The 23951-nt window shown below is 42.8% G+C and overlaps 2 protein-coding genes across 2 annotated transcripts in view; one reads left to right on the top strand and one right to left on the bottom strand.

The window, feature by feature from the left end:
- Positions 1 to 23951, bottom strand: part of tbc1d31 (TBC1 domain family, member 31) — a 167337-nt gene that overhangs the window by 51261 nt on the left and 92125 nt on the right. The gene's annotated exons all lie outside the window — the stretch shown is intronic.
- On the top strand, positions 467 to 18107 carry derl1 (derlin 1). The gene is made up of 8 exons (XM_041189557.1): positions 467 to 795; positions 6025 to 6124; positions 8218 to 8282; positions 8796 to 8822; positions 10634 to 10729; positions 12253 to 12305; positions 14862 to 14972; positions 15115 to 18107. Exons 1-8 carry the CDS (start codon positions 637 to 639, stop codon positions 15257 to 15259), a joined length of 756 nt encoding a protein of 251 aa, XP_041045491.1. The 5' UTR covers positions 467 to 636; the 3' UTR covers positions 15260 to 18107.

The raw sequence follows: 23951 nt of genomic DNA, 5'->3' as shown, positions 1-23951 counted from the left end.
GTTCTGTTGAAGGGTCATAAGGACTCGAAACGTCAACTCTTTTCTTCTCCGCCGATGCTGCCACACCTGCTGAATTTTTCCAGGTAATTCTGTTTTTGAACGCATGACCCAATGTCCACGAAAGCAAATTCTGCAGATCCCGAATCATCCTCAATAGCGAGGGCCAGTCAGTATAATTTATTTGATATATATATATCTATATGAAATATATATATATGTGTGCGTGTGTGATATAACTAGCTATATATATATATTACATTTTACAGAAACTTTACGAAAGGGAGGAGGCTCTCTGTGGAGTATAATGTGGGCTAGCATGAGCCAGCTGGGTTAAATGGCCTGCTGGAGTGCAGAGTCAGCGTAACAATGCGGCGGATCAGCTGATTGCTCCGCGACCCGGAAGCAGTGTGAGGTGGAGGCGCCAGGTGCAGCCACGTCACCGGAAGCCGCGGCCAGTTTTCCCAGCGGCCCCTTGGGCCGGCAGGTCAGTCGGCGGGCGGACGGTGAGGGCGGAGGTTTTGCTGCTGTTGTTGCTCCTGCTGCTGCTCCGTCTGGAAGGAGAGCGAGAGAGGGAGGGGGTTTTGATTGGACTGGTTTTCCCACCCCCTTCCCCCCCCCACCTCACCCGGGTTTAGGATGGCGGACAGCGGCCTGGGCGAGTGGTACCGCAATATCCCCCTGGTGACCAGGTACTGGTTCACGGGCAGCGTGATCCTCCCTGTCCTGGAGAGGCTCAACATGGTGAGCGCCAGGACCCTGGTGCTGTGGGCCGAGCCTTTCTTCAACAATTTCCAGGTAGGGCCGCAACTGCCTCCGGCCAGCGTCGAACTCGAGCTGCCTGCCTTAGGCCCGAGATCCTCCAATCTCTGGTGGTTTGAACTGGGTGGCTATCCACAGCTTAATGATCAGACCGCATCATATGAAAGTGCTGCATGTAGAGTATATAGAATGATGCTTTTCGCAGGTATTTACCTGTAACTGTCAGGGAGATGGATCTGCCACCTTCTCACTGCACCGTCTGTCCCGCTGTTTGACATGTTAACTTACTTATCCTCCCCACAACCTATCTACCTGTCCCTTCCAGCTCCACCTACCCCGCAAGTGGTAGAATGTGCAAATAGCCCATTAGACTTATCAGCCTTATCACTCGGATCTGGAGTGGAAGCAAGTCACCCTCGATCCTGAGGGTTTGCCTATGATGACTTATTTGCATCTATGTTTAAAAAAAATACCCCTCTCGAGTGAGGCTGAGCTCACCTGGGTGCCCACCTTGGTGACTGTGCGTCCCCTTGGGGATGCTGTGGCCACTCAACATTCCTCCATGTGTGCCATCCTTTGAAGTGAGACTGCCAGCCCAGCCCGCGCCCTTCTCCCGCCCCTGTTATTTTGCAGATTCTCTGGAAAGTCCCCAGTTTGGGAATGCCCTTAGGCTCCAAGGCCAGATCCAAACCCTCTGACACAGCAAATTTGACCATCCCCACCTTGTAAATGTTTCCCTCCTCCCTCCTTTCCAATTTACATTGCAACATATAAATGATATTAATCTTTCAGTCAATCCTGAAAGCCAATGACTTTGACACAGCTTTTGGTCACCTGCCTTAATATCTCCCAGTGTGCTTTGGTGTCAGATTTTGTCTGATAATACTCCTGTGAACCATTTGGGACATTTTACTCCAGGTAAAGGTGCTATACAAATAAAAGTTGTCTGTTGCTTGTTTTTATTCTGCTCCTCCTTGACAAATTGACATTTTAAGTCGATGGGGCTCAGGGCAGGCAAAGATGACTTTCAGTTTATAAGGTGCAGTTTGCATGCAGTAGAACAAAGAATGTCATTTTTTTTCCTGATCAATCAAAAAACAATTAAAACATTTTTAGTATTTGAAATGTTGTACATAACTACATTGTTGTAGAATGTTGCATCATTTTTATCCACATTTTGATGTGTAAACATTCACATTTTTATGAATACATGTAAATGACTTACTAGCTGTTGGAATTTGCATGCTGGTCACTAGGTTGATGGTGACACTTTGGGACTGATTTGTGACTTGCTATTATTCATTTAGCGCTCTTTTATCACTTGGGCATATGGTGGCTTGGTGGTAATGTTACTGGACTAGTAATCCAGAAGCCCAGACTAATGCTGTGAGGACACAGGTTCAAATCCAACCATACAGTTGGTGGAATTTAAATTCACTTAATAAAACCTGGAATTGAAAGCTGGTCCCAGTAATGGTGACTATGAAACTATCAAAACTAAAAACCCATCTGGTTCACTAATGTCCTTTTAGGGAAGGAAATCTGCTGTCCTACCAGCTTGGCCTACATGTGACTCCAGCCCCACAACATTGTGGTTGGCTCTTAAGTGCTCTCTGAAATAGCTCAACAAGACACTCGGTTCAAGGGCAATTAGGGATGGAGACAAATGCTGGCCTTGCCAGCAACACCCACGTCCCATTAAAGAATTTTAAAAAATCTTGTACTGCCCTTTTGCAAACTCTAGATCTGATGATTCGATCGATAGTGACGAGACATCTAACCTTGGGGGGTGGGGGGGTGCTGCATATGTAATTATCTCATTTTTTATTACACAGGTTTTTCCACATTGAGTTTTGAAGACCCTCCATTTTCATCACAATTCCAAATTACCTTCTAAGGAATTGAAACAAATGTGTATAGGCAAAAATCTACAAAACTGCGCTCGTCATTTCTTGACAGAACTTCAGTTTAGGGCAGTCAGCCCATTCTACAAACCTTTTATTTAGAGCTGGAAATCACTGAGCCTGTACTGGCAGAGCCAAAATGTTGCACACACTGGTGGGCTGTAGCAGTAGAATAACTGCAGCCGACCCTGCAAAGCAACATTGCGGTATCAGTTTTTAAGCAGTGTGGATACGATAGATTCAGCTTGTTGGCATGCTTAGCACGCTCAATTTTTAAATAAACTAAAACCTAAATTCCCTCCATTTTTAGAAGTCGTTGACTCTGACTGGGATCCACAGCTGCCAGGAGCCCCCACATAGCTTGCCTCAGTGGCCAGTCTTCATGTTTCTCACCCCAGACTCTGGTGGTAGCCTGTAAACTTGATGAGCGTCTTGTTGAGTTTGATTCTGTCCACTCCGCTTATCAGTAGGAGAGGGGGCAATGTTACTGGATAACAATCTGGAGTGGGTTCCCCATCTCAGCAAGTTTAAAGTCAAATTGCCACAGTCCCTTAAACTGAGAGTTGTTCGCTTGTTGTAAGCTGAGTCTATCCACTCTGAACACTTCATCCAAAGGCAAAGAAGACTTCATTCTTTCAGAGGATGTGGATGAGCATTTGTTGCCCTTTTCTAATCTCTAAATTACTAGAACTTGGTGTCTTGCTCGTCCATTTCAAAGGGTAGTTAAGAGTCAATCACGTTGCTGAGAGCCTGCCGTCACATGTAGGCCAGACCAGGTAAGGATAGCAGATTTCCTTCCCTATGGGGCATTAGTGAACCAGACAAATCGATGATAGTCTCAGTAATGGTGACATAAGTATCTTTATAGTTCAGATTTATTACCTGATTTAAATTTCATGTAGTGGGGTTTGAATCAGTGTTGCTGGAATATCAGCTTGGACCTCTGGATTTCTATAGCCCAGTGATGTTACCACTGCACCACCGTCTTCCCTCATAAACACTGACAGACGTTAATTTTGTATTTGATCACAATTACAAACTGCCAGTTCAGTTCCCATTAACTTTCCTCTGTTTTGAATTGGACCTTGGGTTAAGATTATTTTTAGCAGGGCCCTCCTAAAAGGGGGCTTTTGGGGCACTGATTTGTGGCATTGGGATTCTGGCTGCCACTGATCCGATTTAAAATAGTCATGGCTGTGTGCCACTCGAGTAATGCAGCTCAGACCCCTGGGCTCTTGCCTTGTGGAATAAGTGTCGTCTGCATGATGGCATACTTTGAAATAGTTGCCTACCACTGTACATTCTCAGGTGATTGAAGGAGTGGGGTTAAGTAAATGAGTGCTAACAATAATGGAAATCTTATATTTTACTTTGGACGTTTTTTTCCATTGGTGCTTTGGCATTTCTTAAGTTGGTGAAGTTGAAGGTTTAAGAGACGATCAGAGTTTCTACTAAGTATAAAAATAGGATGTATCAAACCAAAGGGATTCTTTATGAAGTGGCTTGAAGAATGAGGAGAAAACCACAATTTGCACAATTTAATCTCAAGTTCTAGCCTTTTATTGCTAACCTTTAATCTTGCTGTGTTTTATCAAAAGACACTTCAACCAATTGCACTGCACTACAATCTTAGTGCCAGGCCTGTGTTATGGGTATTTTCTTTTTGTTGTGGAATTGACAGGTCAGAACGCCAGCTTTGAAACTCCCAGTAATGTGCATTGTTTGCAGCATCAGGTCTGATAGAACAGGAGCCACAGACACAGCCTCAATTTGATACTTTAAGGAATTTATTGCAAAAAATGAGCAGGTGGAATAATTACACTGCCACATCAAGTAACAGAACCCACCAGATTATAATATAGTTCACTAGAATTGTGACTGTACCTGCAAGTTGCTTCCATTACCTAGTTCAGGATATACCACAGTTGAAGTGAAGGGATCTCATGGTGACATCATTGGCTATTTCCCTTAATTACAGCATAGGTCACCCAATAGGGTAGCGGCTGCCTTTCTTGGAGCACACTCCTTTGTGAGCAATTTCTGAAACACTAGCAATCAGTATTAGCAAGTCCCCCTGTGGCAGTATGCTGGAAACTGATCTTGGTATAAGTTCACCCTATGTATGTTGGGCAGAAATTTGTTTTTCAGTCTTCAAGGGGGATACATCTGTACTTTAGCAGCAGTATAAGATATTTGCCCAGAATTAGCTGGAAATGAGGGCTTTTGTTGTATGCTCCTTTAATTAAACTCTTTCCCTCGCCTCTCAGCATCTTGCGCAATTCCTCCTTGGGTTATTAAGGTGGTACGAGTTTAAGTAGTTCACGAAAGAAGCTTTTGAATTCTGTTTCATGAAATTTTAATGACTTTCTGCAGATTTTAATTAAGTGGTTTTTATGCTTACAGCTATTCAGTCCTTTCCTTTTCTAAAGAAAAACTTGCATTTCTATAACGCTTTTCATGATCTCAGGGCATCCCAATGCATGTTGCAACCAATGAAGTACTGCTGGAAGTGTAGTCACTGTTGTAATGCAGGAAACACAGCAGCCAATTTGAGCACAGCAAGATCCCACAAGCAGCAATTTGTTAAAGACCAGTTAACCTGTTTTAGTGGTGTTCATTGAGGGATAAATATTGGCCAGGACACAAGGGAAAAATTACACCGTTCTTAACTGAATTGTACTATTGGATCTTTAAATCCATTACTGAGGGAATGCTGCACTATGGGAGGTGATGTCTTTCAGGCGAGACATCAAAACGAGGTCCCGTCTTGCCCGTTCAACTGGATGTAAAAGATCCTGTGTCACTATCGTGGAAGAGATGTTCTCCCCAGTTCCCTGACCAATATTTATCCCTTATTACATTGCCCTTTGTAGGAGTTTGCACGTGCAAATCGGCTGCCACATTTCCTACATTACAACAGTGACTATACTTAAAAAATGATGAATTGGTTGTGTTAGGCACTGTATAAAGGCACGGCCTTTTTTTTAAGGAGGCAGAACTAGGAGCTGCTAGAAGAGCAAAATAAAGATTGCAAAGAAAGCTGTGTGTGGCAAGTCATCGTCAGTAGGAGATTCAGCAATTCAATGGCTCATAGCTTTGTTTGCATCAGTATGGATTTCTTGCTGCTGTTAGTTTAACGGTATTTGAGTGTCCTGTGCATAACAAATTATAGTTTTGCTCCTTTGCACTTTTTGAAAATAGGACACCAGCAGCGTGGCAGATTGTGATGGTAGGTAGCGTAAGCTAGAAATATAATCGTTTTTGTCGCAGATAGCTTGCATATATTGTTTGTTTCATACTGCATTGATGGTGTGTGTGAAGCTAATGAATGGCCAACCCTGTTTCTCTTTTATATACACAGATATGGAGGCCAATAACTGCAAGCCTGTTTTACCCAATGGGATTCCATTACTTGATTCAGCTGTACTTCCTGTATTCATATTCCTCGAGCTTGGAAAGAGGTAGATTTCTACTCCTGTATTTGCACTGGATCTAATGAGCACACTTTGTCTTATGGAATTTTTCTGAATAAATATTTTGAATTATAAAAAAAATTAAATGTAAATACTATTGCAGGAGTTTGTCTAGACTAAGTTTCCTTTGCTGAAATTGCTGTTATTTTAGAAAGCATGTTTAAAAAAAAATCATCTTTGGGCAGTTAGTATTTTGCTCACAAGTTTCATTATTGTAAAGGGTCATCACTACCATTAAACTTCAGTTTCTGAAGCCTTATTTGTTACAAAAGCATGGGAGACAGCTATGCAATCCACATGACAAGGTATTACCCTGTTTGATCACCTGTTATATTTGTCACAACTTATATACCCTGATGCAGCCTTTCAAATCTCTATGAGCCTCATTTACAGTACTTTTGTACGCTCAATAAACCAGGACGTGAATTGAGATTAGAAGATTGAAAATCACTGACCACCTCAACAAAGCCACAAATCTTTTTTTGTTTGAAACTATTGCCAAAAGATAGAAAAATGACAGAACATGGAAATGTCTGGGGGGAATGAAATGGGATTTGTGTCTTACTGTTGGATTTGCCAAGGGAGCTCTAAGTGCAAGCAGGTGGGTGCAAGCCTGACCCAGGGCCAGGACAGGATCTAATATCCATATCTATGCTTTTGAGTTTGTGAGGTAATCTGGATTTATATTGTGCGGTAACCTAATGAAACAAGAAGTAGAAAAGTACATGGCCACAGCCCTTCCTCCTAGTAATTTCCTTAATTTTAATTCTGGGATTAGTGAGTTTTTTTAAGCAAGGATATAAAAGATGGGTAAATTGAATTAAAATGCAGATCAGCCATTTAATGGTGGAACAGGCTGGAGAGACTGAATCTCCGCCTCCTGTTTTTTTGCTGACAAAGGTTTGTGGTGGATTTCCACTCCCACTGGTGTAACATCACTTTTTGTTTAAACATTGTGTTAAATAATATTACAGTGTGGAGGAGCTGTCTGGATGGAGTTGTAACAGTGATGGCATGTTCACAAAATCAACACACTGGCTTTGTGGGGCTGGACTCTCAGAATGAGTTTGTCTTGAGATTTCCCATAACCTTAATGCATGCTGCAACAATCCCGGCGGAGGGAAGAATCAAATAACTTTCCTGGCTGTGCCAAAATGCTGTGCTTCATGTGTTTGTGGGCATGCACAGATGGCTTTAGATTCCTCATTGACAAGAGGAGGTTGCTCAGATTAAGTGCAAGGAATGTACTGGTATGGAGTGAAAGCCACAAATTCAGTCATGGTTCTGGCAAGGTTATAATGGCAGGAAATGGAGTTCACTGGATCATTCTACTTTTACCAAGTCCATAAAATTTATTTAAAAAATCTCCCTTCTCTCCTCTTTCTCTCTCTCACCCACCCCCTTTCCATCCTGGCCGCCACCTTCCTCCCCCTCGCTCTCCGTTGGTACAAATAGATTCAGAGAAATATCACACTTACTCGGTATTTTTTTTTACATAATTGGGGAAATTGGAAGATGCATTTTTTTATTCATAAATTTAGGTTAATTTGCTTAAAAGTATGCCGGGCAGAGAAATTTGTAAATGCTTTCCAGTTGTAATAATTATTATTAAATGAAAATGTTGGAGGAATGTCTCGTAGCCCCTTCCTCTCCTTTGTTTTGTTTAAGCAGATAAATGATTTTTTTTCCCTCTCTGCCCTATTTTTTGTCCCTCCTACCCCATCTCTCTAAAAGGTGCAGACTGCCTTCTGGTGCCTGTGCAGTGAGTGTCAGCAGAACTGTTTGTTTGTCTGCTGAGGGTGGGGCTGGTTTGGCAGAAGTCACACTTGTTCCATTGGGAGAGCTGCCAGTGGGGTGGTGGGGGTGGCAGGGATTGCAGAGAATCAGATTTTAACACCTAGGGAGCAGCTCACCCGACAATCTCATTAGCAATGGCAGTGGTGGCGTTTCTTCCTCAATAGCTGCCAGAAATGTTGGATGGTTTCCAACACCCTACGATCTGAAATATCAATGTATTTTACTGCTATTCTTGAAATACCTGAAGGAATGGTCTGTAATAATTCTTGTTTTTTTTTGTATAGGGTTCTTTGATGGAAGAACAGCAGATTACATTTTCATGTTGTTTTTCAACTGGATTTGCACAGTGGTATCCTTTTTGTGAAGAGATATTAAAGAAAATGCATTTCTATAGTGTTTTCACGACTATAAGGCATCCCAAAATGGTTAAGCAGCCAAAAAATACTTTTTGAAGTCACTGTTTTAGGAAACACTGCAACCAAGCTGCACACAGCCAGCTCCATCAAACAGCTATGGGATAATGACCAGATAATCTGTTTTTAGTGATCTTGGTGGAGGAATAACTATTGACCAGGATACCAGGGAGAATACTCCTGCCTTTGAAATAGTGCCTCGGGATCTTTAATGAGGGTGGGAGCAGCCTTGGTCTAACATGTCATCCAGAAGACCACATTCCAGAGATGTAGCACTCCCTCTGTACTGCACTGGAGTGTCAGCCTGGTTTTTTTTTCTCTTGTGCTCAAGTCTCTGGAGTGGGACTTGAACTCTCAACCTTCTGACATGTACACCCAAAGAAACACCAGCTAATATATTAATAGGAATGACCATGCCGTTTGTGTTTTCCTGATCAACACTATAACAGATAGTTGGATTAACTATGGGAATGCTTGTAAGTATTTTGGCAGAGGTGGTTACACTTCATGAAAATCTAGTTGGTGTTTGATTTTAAGATGATGGAAAATTTGCCGTTTAGTTTGCTCACAGCCACAGTTAGTGTTTCACATTGGGTGAGTAGAGGGAGATTGATGATAAAACTCACTTTTTAAAAAAAAAAAATTCACCTGACAATCTGCCTCAGCTTTCACACAGGTCAACCCTTGTGTTGCTGATCAAATTAAACCTGAGATCAACAAACTAAACAGCAATTGGTTTACGTTGGTGTAAAAGATAAGTTAAATTTATGTTTAGCATTTGATGTCGGATATTTAGTGATTATTTTTGACTTTGGCCCCACTGTTTCCTCCCTCAGTTTTACTATCGAAGGCCGAACCTTTGGCCATTGTGCCTGCAGCTTCTTTTAAAAAGCATAATATAAATGCAAGCTGTTCCCCCTGCTCCGCATCCTGTGAAACAACTTGTAGTTAATATCTCTCACTTGATGACTCAAGTGAGTGGTTAAAAAGGTCCTTGCAATTAAAAATCAGAGTCTTGGTGTTTGGTAACAAAAATTTTTAGGTTTTAAAAAAAATTCTCCCTACTGTACAGTTTCTTTATTAGACTGATATGTAAATAATTTGGTACTTCATCCCCCCCACCCCTGGCCATTAACTTGATGAAACGCCTGGGATTTCAAAATCTGGGAACATAAAGATTCTGCATGCAAATCAGCTAGCATGTGCCCTACTCTAGAGTTACAATAGTAAAACAATAATTCCTGCCTTACACTTTGCACGTCAATATCAAGGAGTGGTGGTTATAGAGAGACAAAGGGAAAAAGATACCACTAATTTGAGAATTGAGGGAAAATGAGTGGCTTCTTCGTAAATGAAAGATGTTTAATCCTTGGGTGGGTGGCAGGGGGTACATTGTTAATATTGTGTTAATTGAGCACATATAAAAAGGGACTGTCGGGCCAAGGTGGACATAAGCAGGTCCATGCACTGGACAGTTGAGGGGATCATTCCTCCTGATTGCCTGTCGTCTGCCCCCCCCCCCCCCCGGCCTCTTCTGTGATTACATCCATGCTGGGGTGTCCCTGGAGCGGGAGCGCACATTGTGTCCACTGGTGCGTTCAAGGCCTCCTGCAACTGGTGCGTACCACAGGGGCTGGGGGCTGGAGTGCATCATCGGCCTCGGGATGTTATTTTAATTTAAGTTTTATTGTAGCTTTTGTTTCAGTCGCAGTACCCCTTTAAGAGGTTGGTAATTAATTAATTTGATTTCACTTAAGAGTACACTTCCCCTTTCGGGGCTTGTTTATTTGTTTATTGAAAGAGCATAAGGAGGGGCAGCTGGAACATGGAGTGTTAGTACACAGGAGCAGACATATATAATGATTCATTCTGTAAATAAATGAACCATTAAGTCAAGGATTTGTGTATAGCTTCACACTTCACCATTTGGCTTTGGATCCGTTTATTAGGAATGCGGGTGATAGCTTCCAGAATGCAATTTCTCTTTTTTCTGGTGCATTCTTACCTAACTCTGGCTATTGCTAAGCAAGCACTTGTTCTTAAGCAGGTATGTTTCTGTTGTACGCAGCCTGGTGAAATGCAGTGACATGCGTGCAGATTCAAATGAAAGAAGGTCAGGCTGCATATAGCCTAGCTTCTTGGGCAGGAATGTGTTCCATGTGGGATATCAAACCGCAAGTGAGAAATTGGAGTGATTTATTCACATCCTTCGAACTCTGATGCCTCGCAGCACACTCTGAACAATGACTAACGGATTTATAATGCTTTAAACTTTTCTTGTTGACAGATCCTTTTTGTCCCCCTTGTTTTGACCGTGGTGTATGTGTGGGCACAACTCAACAAAGACCAGATTGTAACGTTTTGGTTTGGGATGACATTTAAGGTAAGGGAATTGAAGCATTGTTGTTGGTTTTAAGTGTTGGAGCAAAATCTGCAGTTCCCAGTAGCGCTGTAGCTTATTTAGTCAGTCTTTAGTCACTCCCTCCACCACCGATGCACAGTGGCAGCAGTGTACTATCTACAAGATGTACTGCAGAAACTCGCCAAGTCTCCTTAGACAGTACCTTCCAAACCCATGACCACTACTATCCAGAAGGACATGGACAACAGACACATGGGATCACCACCTAAGTTCCCCTCCAAGCCACTCACCATCCTGACTTGGAAATATATCGCCGTTCCTTCACTGTTGCTGGGTCAAAATCCTGGAACTCTCGCCCTAACAGCACTGTGGGTGTATCTACACCACAGGGACTGCAGCGGTTCAAGAAGGCAGCTCACCACCACCTTCTCAAGGACAATTAAGAGGTGGGCAATAAATACTGGTTCGGCCAGGGTGCCCACACCCCTTAAATGAATTTTAAAAAAGCACACCATCTGATTTGTTAATGCTCCTTTGACAGCACTTTCCAACTCCTGGCCTCAACTGCCAAGAAGAAAGAGGACTTCAAGCACCTGGGAACATATGCCAACTGCAAGTTCCCCTCCAAGTCACACACCATCCTGACTTGGAACCATGTTGCTGGGTCAAAATCCTGGAACCTGCTGCTGAACTGTGTGCGTACTTACACCATACAGACTGCAGCGGTTCAAGAAGGTGGCTCACCATCACCAAGGGTTGTGAGGGATGAGCAATAAATATTGGCCTTGCCAGTGATGCCCATGATCAATGAATGAATTAAAAAAAGCTCAAGATGATCCCGGCTTTGATCGGTGGTCTGTGTCTAGTTGGCTATTGTCAACCAAGGCAACAGCAAGCTGCTACACCTAACCTTTTATATGGCTTCTTTCATGTTTTTGGGGCCATGACAGCCATTGAATACCTTAGTCTGTTGTAATGTAGGGAAAGGCACATAGCAAGATTCCACACACAGCAATGAGAGAAATGGCTGAATAATATGCTTCAATGATTGAATTGGTTGAGTGGTAAATGTTAACAAACTGGACCTTGGTTTTAGCATCTTACCCGAAAGACAGTGCAGGGCCCCCTCAGTGCTGCACTGGGAGGGATAGCCAGGGCTATGTGTCCAAGTCTTGGATTGGGGCTTGAACTCATGACTCCTTAACCCAAGCAAGAGTGCTACCACGAAACCTAGGCTGACACTGAGAGTGTCGAATGTTGGCTATTCCTTGATATTTCCCATCTTCAGAAGTGTCTAATCTTCATTCTGCATCTTCCTGGTGAATTTGTACAAGCTAGAACTTTGATGTGAGATATTGAGCTGGGAGTGAGGAGCAGAAGCCCCTATACCAGTACACAGTGAAGCACATAACAATGGATAAATACATAAGTGCCTTCCTGAACCTCTCGATAATCACTTTTCAATAAAAAAACCTATTTTTAAAAGTAGCGGTACAGTACAACAAACTTCAACCTTACTTGTTTTACATTTTCTTCTTCCACAGGCTTGTTATCTACCTTGGGCCCTGCTAATATTCAACTTTATTCTAAGAAATTCGTAAGTGCGCAAGAGATTAAGTTTCTCTTTATTTATCTCTCGGGCACACATGATCAGAAATTCAATTTGTTTGATCGCACAGTGTAGAAGTCGGTCTCTGAGCCTTGTAGACCAGGGTTGACCTATTGTCTGACAATCGGGTCAGTGAAAGGAGACACCAAACCTGATGTCAATGCTGCCAGGTTGGAGAAGGCATATCTCCCAGAGTTACTGCTCCTGACCACTCAATGAGCCTTGCTGGATGTGGGCTCCAGATGAAAACAAGCCTGGTCTCAGCTGTAATGCTTTTTGGATACCCCATGAGCACACGCACCCATACACGACCGGTGGCCACTTGCAGGTGTGGAGTGGTAGTTAGAGGGTAACTGTGCCATGTAAATCATATTCCAGTGAAGGTGAGTGTCAAGGAAAGCAAATTGAAGAGGAAAAAAGATAGATTGGCATATTGACCACAGACATGTGAATATGCAGACCAGCTTGAGGGGTTGAGAGGCCATTTTGTGGCTGGCGTAGGGTGTTGGCATACCAAAACTTGTATTTACATAGCGCCTTTAACTTGGTAAAATGTCCCAAAGAAATTTATAGGAGCTTTATCAAACAAAGTTTGACACTGAACCGCATAAAGAAATCAGGTCCCAGGCCCAACTTTGGTGCTCCAGGTAGCCCCTTGCCCAGATAAAATGGGTACACAGAGGGTCCTGAGGGTTAGCATGCCTTATAGGCATTTTAAAAAGCAATGAAGTTTGGGTTGCTGGTAAGTTTTTTGTTTAGTGTTTTTATATTTAGCTGGTTTCAATATGCTAGGTGTGTGTGTGTGTGTGTGTGTGTGTGTGTGTGTGTGTGTGTGTGTGTGTGTGTGTGTGTGTGTGTGTGTCATTTTCCATCATTTCTCTTACAATTTAAATATCAACAGATTAAAAACTATCATACAAAATGGTGAAGATCAGTTTTCCTTTCAGGAGCTTCAAATATATGGTAACAGTTGATAGGAAAAGGTGTTCACGAGAGGATAAAGACTTTGGTGGAACGTCTCTGGGCCCCTTTGTGTGCACCCATGTTTATAGGCCTTCTGCCTATGCCCAGAGGACATGTCATTTCACAAAATGGGCTGTCCCAGGGTTTGTACCACCTGCATGGTGACCTGCTGGAAGTACAGCTCATCTCAAAGGTTTCCACACAATCGAAGCTTTCAGGCTGCTGGGTGGGCACCTCCCACTTCCAGGAGACTTGAGAGAGCCACAGCCTTGTGTAGGGTTCACAAATCTCCCAGCACTGCCATTCTGAAACTCGGGTGCCAGAAATAGACTGAGGACGACTTTTTTTTCCCTTCAATTTAGTCGATCCTCTCAGTGGAAATTTCTACTCCAAACCCCTTGCAACATTCTTTGGGACTGACATCTGGAAAACTGTGCGGTTTGGGCTGCGAGCATGTGTACCCTATCTTTATTACTTGCTAATACTGTGCTTCAGCAGCACGCTGTCACACATAAGTAACTTTTCCTCTTAAAATATTAGGGATGACGTTTCTGCTTCAAATGTCATCAGCGACTCAGGCACAAGTTGTGCCTGTTTTGCAAAGCATTCCCCCCCCCCCCCCCTCTTGAATTTTCGCTCAAACTCATTTGCATATCACTGAATGTAAGATCTGCCATGCACCAGCAGGTTTGGGCAGTGTCTTACAACGTAACTTCTTAAAAATTGCTTTCAAAATATTCCGCGGTACCTTGGTGCGGTTTGATTAATAGAGCTGAAATTGGATTTTTCACAAGAAACGAAAAGAAGCGATCGTTTTAAATCGCATTGTCCATCCGCCGCTTGTGAGCAAGCTGATTTCAAATTAGGGAAAATGACTTCTTTCAAAAAAATGTGCAAAACTATTTCCTGGTTAGGTTGAGGTGCAGTCATCAGTATCTTAGTAAACTTTAAAAACCCACTCCAAATGTGTCCACGCCCCCACAAGACCCTGTTTCATTTTTGGAGCTTCGGAGGGGGCTTGTCAACGTGCTCAGTTAGTGGCAATTCCCAGCGGTGATTAATTCAGCCCGAAGCAAGGCCAGCTTTGTGGAGGAGGCCCTGCTGGCATTTTTAAAATAATGCAAAACATCGCAGAAACTTGGATTGCACTGAACACTACCTAAAAATTCTGCACCCTTAATGCTGGTTTCACTGGTATTGGGGGAGTTGCACTGAAAAAGCGCAAACCAGCGGGATGCTGCCGGCCTAGATATTTGCAAGCCACTCAGCACTGTGAGCTGAAGCCTGTTCTGGACAGTGGTAAAGAGCCTTAGTATAGTGCCCTAGAGCATTATAACAGAGACTGCCTTCAAAGAAGAGGCTTCTGGTCACTGTCCAAAGTGTGGTTTGTATTTTTTTTTTTTTTTTTTTAGCAGGGCCGCACTTAAGTTTAATCCTTTGTTCAGGTGGGTTTTAAATTTATCGATGCGTTCCCCTGTCAAGTTCCATAGTTTCCTTGAACCTCTCTAACACAATATTTTTTGAAAAGCTGCTGAATACTTTTGTTTGGATTTTTGATCATTCTTTTTAACTCCACGGCAGGGTAATGGATGAGCTTGTTGGTATCTTTGTTGGCCACATGTACTACGTCCTGATGTTTAAATACCCTCAAGAATATGGTGGAAGAACATTTCTTTCTACACCGCAGTTTCTGTAAGTAAACGCCAGCTGGTACTGACACTTAGCTCTTGATTTTGTGTCACTGAATCTTTAATCGTTTTGGTTGCCATTTTGTGAGGGGTTATACTTGAGGGAAACTGTTCTTACCATTTCATCTCCTCTTGCCCCACTGCAGGTCTCGATGGTTCCCTCCGAGAAGGGGTGGCATATCCGGTTTTGGAGTCCGACCGGCTAGCAGGAGACCACCAGCTGAGGATCAGGGGAATCGATGGGGGAGAGGCTATTTCTGGGGACAGGGCCAAAGATTAGGAGACAACTGAACATCTCTTCTATTGAAGGGCCGAATACCTACATTTGTGTCATTTACAGTACAATATGTGTTTACTAAGAGTATTGTGTGTTCTGGGATCACAGTTGAAAGTTTTAATGATTGTGGGACGCTAGTAGGGATGCCATGTCTACTTAGCTGCTAAAGAAAGGACAAGAAATATTGATATGGAAATGTACAAATGTAAATCTCCTGTAGACTAAGTACTATAAATCTGATCTTTATGGCAGAATCTAATTTTCAGAAGATTTTTGTAGAGTAAATCAAAATTTGTAACCTGATTTTTTTTTTTAAAGTTGACCAGTCTGAACAGGCAGATATTCTTCCAGTTACTAAAGTTGAACCTTGACTACCCATTGTAACAGGCCATTTTCCTTTTACAACTTCCTTGGGGCATAATAGAGACCATCGGGAAAAGCAGGATTCCCCGAATTACTGATTTCTCTACTGCTTGAATGGGCAGGGTCTGCATTGATCAGGGTAGCAGGGAAATCGCTAGAGTGGAGTGCATGCACGCACCACCCTTTCTGAATTCTGTTCCAGTTTTATGACCAACTTTCTGGGGCCTACAGCAGAACTAAATACTGAAGTTACTTTGCTGGGGACTGCTGTATGTTTGTGGTGTTGGGAGAGGGTGTGGGAAGGCAAGCTGTCAGTGAGGGATTATATTCTGAAACACACCACCAGCTCCCCTTGATCACCCCTCAGAAGCTGGGTTGTCAATGTTCTACTGTGTTGCTTTTTATGGTTCTTTCACAGGTTTCTAACGTGTGGTTAATTGACTGCTTCTTTTAGTTTTTTTTATATTCAGCGAGGGTGAAAAGTAGAAAGTCAGTCAGCAAATAGAGAATAATGTTTAATCACTTTATTTTTGCTAATTTCTTAGCCTATGTTATGGTTAGAGTTATTGCCAAATTGTATCTCTACCTGTATTTGAGATCTTAAACCAAATGGGCGATTCTCTTGAATTGGAATCCTTAACGTCATGAATAGAAATAGTGTTTCCAGGGGTGGATGGGACAGCTCAGCAAATGCTGATTATATGTACAGATTAGGAGCAAGAGTAGGCCATTCAGCCCCATGAACCTGCTCCTCTGTTTTCCCCTGTTTTTGATTCTTTGCTGCTGCCTCTTTTCCAGGTCACTGAATGGCACCAAGGAGAGGCTGGCAAACTGGGGCATGTGCCAGCATTACGCTCAAGCTGGCCACTAAGGAGAAGCCCCATTTGTTTCCCCAACTCCTGACCTGCATTTGGTGCTGGCTTGTGAAAAGGAATGGTATTGGGTCAATCATGGTAGAAACCTCCCATTGTTCCTTGGTGTCCTGCTGTCTAGTTCCTTGTTTTGATTTGGAGGTTATGGATGAAGCGGTGATAGAGACCCGGGGAATATATTTACAAAGACTGCTTTTGTAAGGAGAGTTGAGCTGCAGCAATCAGGTGACCAGAAATGCCAAAGACACGCTCATCTCTTGAACACAATAATGTTCCCTCCTCGATCCTAATCAATGCTTCTCTTCCATATTGACATATACTTTATTGTTTAAACAAGCTTGTCATAGGTAATATTCAACATTCATCTTAAAAAAAACTCATCTGAATTTCATAACTCCAATAAGTAACCTAAAATATGTCTTAATGCCTGCGCTTGCTGTGAATTTTTTCTATTCTAAATTCCTGTGTCCCTATTAATAATGGAAGCTTGTGGCCCTGTAGTTAGCATCCCCTGCCAGTGGAGGCAGTGCGATGCCACATGTGACAGGAGGACCTAACTGCAGTGTGCAAAGTTTTCATGGCTACTTTGCATTATAAATGCAAAGAACATGCAACTTTTTACAGTGGGGAAGAAATTACATCTTCACTTCCTACCCTTAAATCCTGCTGCACCCCAGAGCTGCATTTTGTTGACTGCCTGTATGCTATGGAAGATCAACTAGTGTACTGAACGCCGTTAAATTTAGGAATGTTAAAGAAGTAGCTTTCGGACAGCAGTAACCGCACTGTCCAGTTCTAAATAATCCATTTACATTGTTGCTGCAAGCAAATTGTAAAGGCAAGTTCTGCAAGTGAATGGAGGTCAAAGTTGATAGGGTAATATCAATTCTTTGACCTTCAATCCCTTTAAGTAGTGGTGGGAGTGTGGAATTGGTGAATTAACACACATTATTCCGTATTAAGCTGGACTCTTTTCTGCTTAATTCACTTCAAAGTCAAATGCTAATGTGTGATAGTGTAGATTCTCCATTTGACAGTTCAATTGCCCTTTTAACCCAAGGCTTCAAACATGATGCTCAGTTCATCAAATCTAGGCACATCCACAAGAAACAAATTGGACTGTTGCCCTCCTAACCTGCGACTATTGTCTAGACACTGGAGACATGGGAACAACAATTTAACAGCACAGTCTTACTAGATTGCCTGTGATTACAGGGTTTCATTATTAATGAATTTGAAAGCCTCGAACCTCCCTTTTCTTTGTGGTTGGTTTAAATGTGGTACATAAGATTTCCTTTTTCAACTTGGATTGGAATGTGTGTGCACGCACTCAGAAAATGTGTTTCAATGTTTCCTAAATCACAGGATGCCCCAGATGGATGAGGAATGTTTTTTATTTGTTTTCTGCAACCTGTGAAAGATTATTTCTTTCTGCAATGTGTTAGATTAAATAAGGGTTTTTTTGTGCTTGTTCTCTTCCACTGGGGAAGGTTGAATGTGTAAATAAAAGATTACTGGTGAAACCTCAAAGGATATACAGTTAGTGTACACCGGTCCCTTGAGCTGTTCTGTATAAAAGATGTATGCTTTTGTAATTAAATCACAAACTGCTGAACTTCTCAAATCAGTAGAAGCCTTTCAGTGGTTTATCTTTTGGTTCTTGTGCAAGATTTTAATGCAACATGTTACTGCATTAATACAAGCATGTTGGCTGCTGGGCAACCTTACAGAGAGGGTATGAAATGCAGATGCAATCATTGTGGCATAATGAAGCCTTGAGGAAACAGTGAACTACAAGAGGCTAAACTGCTATCTTGTAAATGGCTCTAATGTCCTCAACCCATCTACTTCCTGCTGTTTAGTGGCTGGGAATTAGGGAAAAGATCTTGGAGGCTGCAGGTTAAATCCTTGTTTGCAGGTGCAGCTCACTCGTGTTCCCAGCACCATGGAGAGCAGCAGTATAAGGAATTCAGGAGAAAGGAATGTGGAAACTAGGAGCAGGTCATTCGGCCCTTTGAGCCTGCTCCACCATTCAATATGATCATTGCTGATCTTCTATCTCAACACCGTACTCCGTTCTCCCCACCCCCCTTGACACCTTTAGGGTCCAGGAATCTAAGATCCCTTTTTAAATATATTCAGTGACTTGGCCTCTACAGACTTTATGTGGCAGAGAATTCCACAGGTTCACCACCCTCTGAGTGAAGAAGTTTCTCCTCCTCTCAGTCCTAAATGGCCTAACCCGTATCCTGAGATTGTGACCCCTTGTTCTAGACCCTCCAGCCAGAGGAAACATCATCCCTGCAGCCAGTCTGTCCAGCCCTGTAATAATTTTATACGTTTCAATGAGATCCCCTCTCATTCTTGTAAACTCCAGAGAATATGGGCCTAGTTGACCCAATCTCTCCACAAGCAACAATCCTGCCATCCCAGGAATCAGTCTGGTGAACTAACACCATAAACATCAAGAAGAAAGCAATTAAAGGATAAGGTGATTGGTTTAGTTGAAGGTGGGGGCGGAAGCTTCACTGTGGGGTCAAAATCCTGGAACTCCCTAACAGTGCTGTGGGTGTACTGCAGCGGTTCAAGAAGGCAGCTAACCACCACCTTCTCAGGGACAATTAGGGATGGGCAACAAATGCTGGTCTTACCGGTGCTGCCCACATCCCATGAATGATTTTAAAATAAAGTAGCATAAACACCGGCATGGACCAGTTGGCCCATATAATCTGTGCTGTAAATTCTACATAACCTTGCTCCTCCTTCAGGTACTATGTCCCAAGAGGGTGTTGGTCACCATGGACTTCCATTGGATTATTCAATGGTTATATTTGGCAAAGTACTGCAGCGTTTTGCCATTTGTTCTGTGCTGTGCCACAAGGATCAGTGCTGGGGCCTGAACCCTACAATTTATATAAATGATTTGGATGAAGGGATTGATGGTATGGTTGCTAAATTTGCTGATGACACAAAGGTAGATAGGAAAGTAAGTTTTGAAGAGGATGTAAGGAGGCTACAAAAGGATCTATATAGTTTAGGTGAGTGAGCAAAGATCTGGCAAATGGAGTGATGTAGGAAAATGTGAGGTGGTCCTTTTTGGCAGGAAGAATAAAAAAGGCATATCTAAAGGGTGAGAGATTGAAGAACTCAGATGCAGAGGGATCCGGGTGTCTTAGTGCATGAATCACAAAAGGTTAGTTTGCAGGTGCAGCAAGTAATTAGGAAAACTACTAGAGTGTTATAATTTATTGTGAGGGGGACTGAATACAAGAGTAGGGAGGTTATGCTTCAGTTATACAGGACACTGGTGAGACCACATCTGGAGTATTGTGAACAGAATTGGTCTCCTTATTTAGGGAAAGATGTAAATGTGTTAGAAGCAGTTAAAAGAAGGTTTACTAGATTAATATCTGGAATGGGCAGGTTAATGAGGAAAGACTGGATAGGCTAGGCTTGTATTCATTGGAGCTTAGAAGCGTAAGAGGCAATTTGATTGAAACACAAAATCCTGAGGGGTCTTGGCAGGGCGAATGTGTAAAGGATATTTTCTCTTGAGAATCTAGAACTCGGGGTTACTGTCAAAATAAGGACATTTAGGACAGATGAGGAAAATTTTTTCACTCAGAGGGTTGAGACTTTGGAATTTGCTTCCTCGAAAGATGGTTGTGGCAGAGTCTTGAATATCTTTAAGGCAGAGGTAGATAGATTCTTGCTGAGCAAGTGAGTGAAAGGTTATCGGGGTTAGGTGGGTATAAGGTTAAAATCACATCAGCCATGATTTCGTTGAATGGTGAAGCAGGCTTGAGGGGCTGAATGGCCTACTCCTCCTAATTCGCATGTTCACACCTTCTCAAGGGCAATTAGGAATAGACAATAAATGCTGGCCTAGCCAATGATGCCCACATCCTGTAAAGGAATTTTAAAAAAACGTATGGTCATATGTCTGACCAGGAAACTCCTGCTCTTATTACCTGTCATCAGGCGTATTGGAAGGACTTACAGGCCGATGATCAACCTGTTTGGCCACATTATGAACACACCTACTGTGGCCATCAAGTCCTGAAGTGGGACTTGAATCTGGAGCTTCTGGCTCAGAGGTGGGATCATGAAGACCTCTGGCATAATTTTACTACAAAACCTAAATGGGCAATACTCCCTCACCATTTGACTTCCTCTGCCAACCTCAATGGACAAATCTACTAACTTGTGCTGAGTTTACTGGTGACAGTGAACTGAGTCACAGAGCAGTATAAGGCCATGTTCTATAAAGCAGAGCACCAATCAATCCCAGTTGTGTTCTGAAATCTCTTGACGGGTCAGTTTTCCAAATGTCTTGAAGTTTTAGAAACGGACTGTACAGATTGAGGAAATCTGCCTGTCCAGGAACTGAATGAATGGGATTGGGATTGGCTGACCTTATCCGAACAATTTATGTAGTGTCTTTAATGTAACAAAATCTCTCAAGGTGCCTCAAAGGAGCATTAGAAAATAAAATTTGACACCAAACCATATAAAGAGGTAAGTTTTAAGAAGCATCTTAAAAGGAGGAGAGGTGGAGATGTTTACGGGGGGAGTTCCAGGACTCAGGGCACTGCTATCAATGGCAGAGCGATTAAAATCAGAAATGCTAAAGAGGCCAGAATTGGATGAGCGCATAGATCTCGGAGAGTTGTTAGGCTGGAGGAGGTTACAGAGATAAGGAAGGGGTGAGGATATGAAGAGATGTATCAACAAGGATGGGAATTTTGAAATCTAGGCATTGGTTAACTTGGAGCCAACGTAGGACAGCGACCACAGGCATAACAGTTGAATGGGACGACGTGAGTTAGGACATGGACAGCAGTGCTTTGGATGACCTCAAGTTTACAGAGGGGATAGCTTAGGAGGCTAACAGGAGGGCAGTGGTATAGCCAAGTCCCAAGATAACAAAGCCAGGTGGAGAGGTAAGGGTGGGGGATGGGTAATGCTATGGAGGTAAAATGTATTACATATAAAATGAAAATACTGCAGATGCTGGAAATCTAAAACTAAAACAGAAAGTGCTGGAAATACTGAGCCTGCTCAGGCAGCTTTTGTGGAGTGAGAAATAGTTAATGTTTCAGTTTGATGACCTTTCACCCGATCTGGGATAAGTTAGACTTGTGACAGGTTTCAAGCAAGTATAGAGATAGGGGAAGGTGGGGAGGAAAGAAGTAAAGGGAAGGTCCATTATAGGGGAAGGCTGGAGAGATGAAATGGCAAAAGGGATGATGGTAATAGGACAAGTGAAACAACAAAAGGTGGGCCTTGGGGAGGTGGAAATAGAAACAGCAGAATCATCAACTGTTGCTGTCTGAAAGGGGCAGAGATGATGATCTGAAATTGTTGAAGCCAGCGTATTTTATCCATGAAGAGAAGGGTTTGTGTTTCAGTTTTAAAACAAGTTAAAAATATTTGCATTTGGTGTTGTCAGATTGGAACAAAGTCTTTGAAAAGACAAGCTGGCTACAGGGACTACAGAGGAACAGCTGGGTGAGGTATTCCCAGGAGCTGAATAAATGCAGTGAGCTGACAGCCACTTTGTTTCCTGAGCTGTGTATTTTTTTGTTTTCCTATTAGAGAGAGGGGGAGCTAATGCGCTTGAGGTGATAACCCTGCAACATCTCAACGCTCTTCAAAAGCAACAATTGTGGAACTTTAAAAAGAGATTCCTCCATGGCTCCCCCCTCCCTATCTTTGAAATGTCCTCCAGTCACACAGTCCTCTGAGATAATCTGCACCCCTCTAATTCTGGCCTTCTGAATGTTCTTGATTTGAATCACTCCATCGTTGACGCCTGTGCTTTCAGCTGCCTGGGTCCTAAACTCTAGAATTCTCTTCCTATACCTCTCTGCCTCTCTTTACTCCTTTAAGACACTCCTTAAAATCTACCTCTTTGACCAAGCTTTTGGCTATCTGCCTTATGGTTGCCAACCTTCCAGGATTGGCCTGAAGTCTCCACGAATTGAGGATCAATCTCCTGGACACTGCTGTGTGGAACCCGGGAGAAAAATCAGTGGGATATTAAAAAAGATTGTTTCTTCTCTCTTTTTCTTTGAATATTTCTCTTTACCAGATACAAAAGTATTGAAAATGGTGGTGGGGGGGGGGTGGGGTGGGGAGGCTGTTTGGCTGACTCAAGAATCATCCAATTGGGCAATGAGTCTTTTTGCTTTCCAATTAGAGTAGGAAGGCAGTGCATTATAAAGATGGATGTGTTGGCCGACTAATGGCTGGAGCGTGATGAAACCTTCAGGAATACATTTAATCAGTCGACAGCCCAAATCTGCTCTAGTGTTGCCTTACATGGCTTGTCCAATTTTGCTTTTTAATGCTCCTTTAAGATCGCTTGGCACAAGCGATGTTCAAGGGGCTATATAAATACAAGTTGTTGTTTTAAAGAAGCTCCTCATTCAGTCCATTGGGTAAAAGGCAGAGCCACATGTTGTACTTAGATCCTACGGGCCAGAAGGTTCCAGCATCAATCCCGTACCAGTTTTGATGCTACAATTTGCTTCAAATATCTCGGATAGGGGAAAGTCCACCCAGATTTCCAGAGGAGCTTGCATTCACCTGACCGTTGCCCAGTGTGCGGAGGTGAGCGGGACCTGGGAGGACAAAACTGTGATGCTTCCAAAGTTCAAGAGCCTGCATGTATGCCGAGAGTGTTAACTTGGACTAGGTTTTGTGACCATGGGTCAGGGGAGGGTGATAGGAACAATTAAATAGAAAAGGAAATCCTCTCTTCCCATCCAAGAAGAAATTCTACTCTTCATCATAGCTGATTAGCTTTATCCAGCCCTAGATCATCAGGGAATTTTGATGGGTTTTCCTGATCGCCTGCTGTAGCTGAAGACCTGGGGAAGCCTCAACAAAATGGCATAAACATCCAGCTCTTGCTGGAGCATGGGCCTCATGAATTAGACTTCTTCCCACTCCCTTCAGCTTAAATATAATTTTGCTCTATAACTTGCTAGCAGCGGGAGCTGATAACAGTGCTCTGAGGACAATGGGGCATCTGAGACCTGAGTGAACAAGGGAATCAATGGTCTGTCTCTTTAAACCATGAGATTTAGAGATTGAGAAAGCTGGAGAACAAGGGTGAATTAGTGTCAAAGCAGGCACGGAAAGAAAGGGAAAGATTGGATTAAGAGACCAAAAGGAAAAGTAAGGATGTATTGTACAAATTTAAAATACCTTAAGAAGAACGAGACAGTTCAAGTTGTTCCCTTTCTGGGTTGGAGAGGTTGATGGGTGCTGCACTAACTGATCCAACAAGCTTTTCAAAATAACGTGAAAGCTGAGGATGCGAGGCCTTCGGTGAGAGGTTTCGGTGGAACAGCGTAAATTGACAAATTCTAGAGACTGACAACTCACAGAGTCTCTCTTCATCCACTGAACCGGTGTGAAAATTCAATACTGGCTAAGCTTGTGGCAATCGGGTCACCATATT

This window comes from Carcharodon carcharias, chromosome 6 (genome assembly GCF_017639515.1).
Source record: "Carcharodon carcharias isolate sCarCar2 chromosome 6, sCarCar2.pri, whole genome shotgun sequence".
Classification (NCBI taxonomy): domain Eukaryota; kingdom Metazoa; phylum Chordata; class Chondrichthyes; order Lamniformes; family Lamnidae; genus Carcharodon; species Carcharodon carcharias.
Note: the sequence above shows the minus strand (reverse complement) of the source record. Positions and strands in the feature narration are given on the sequence as shown.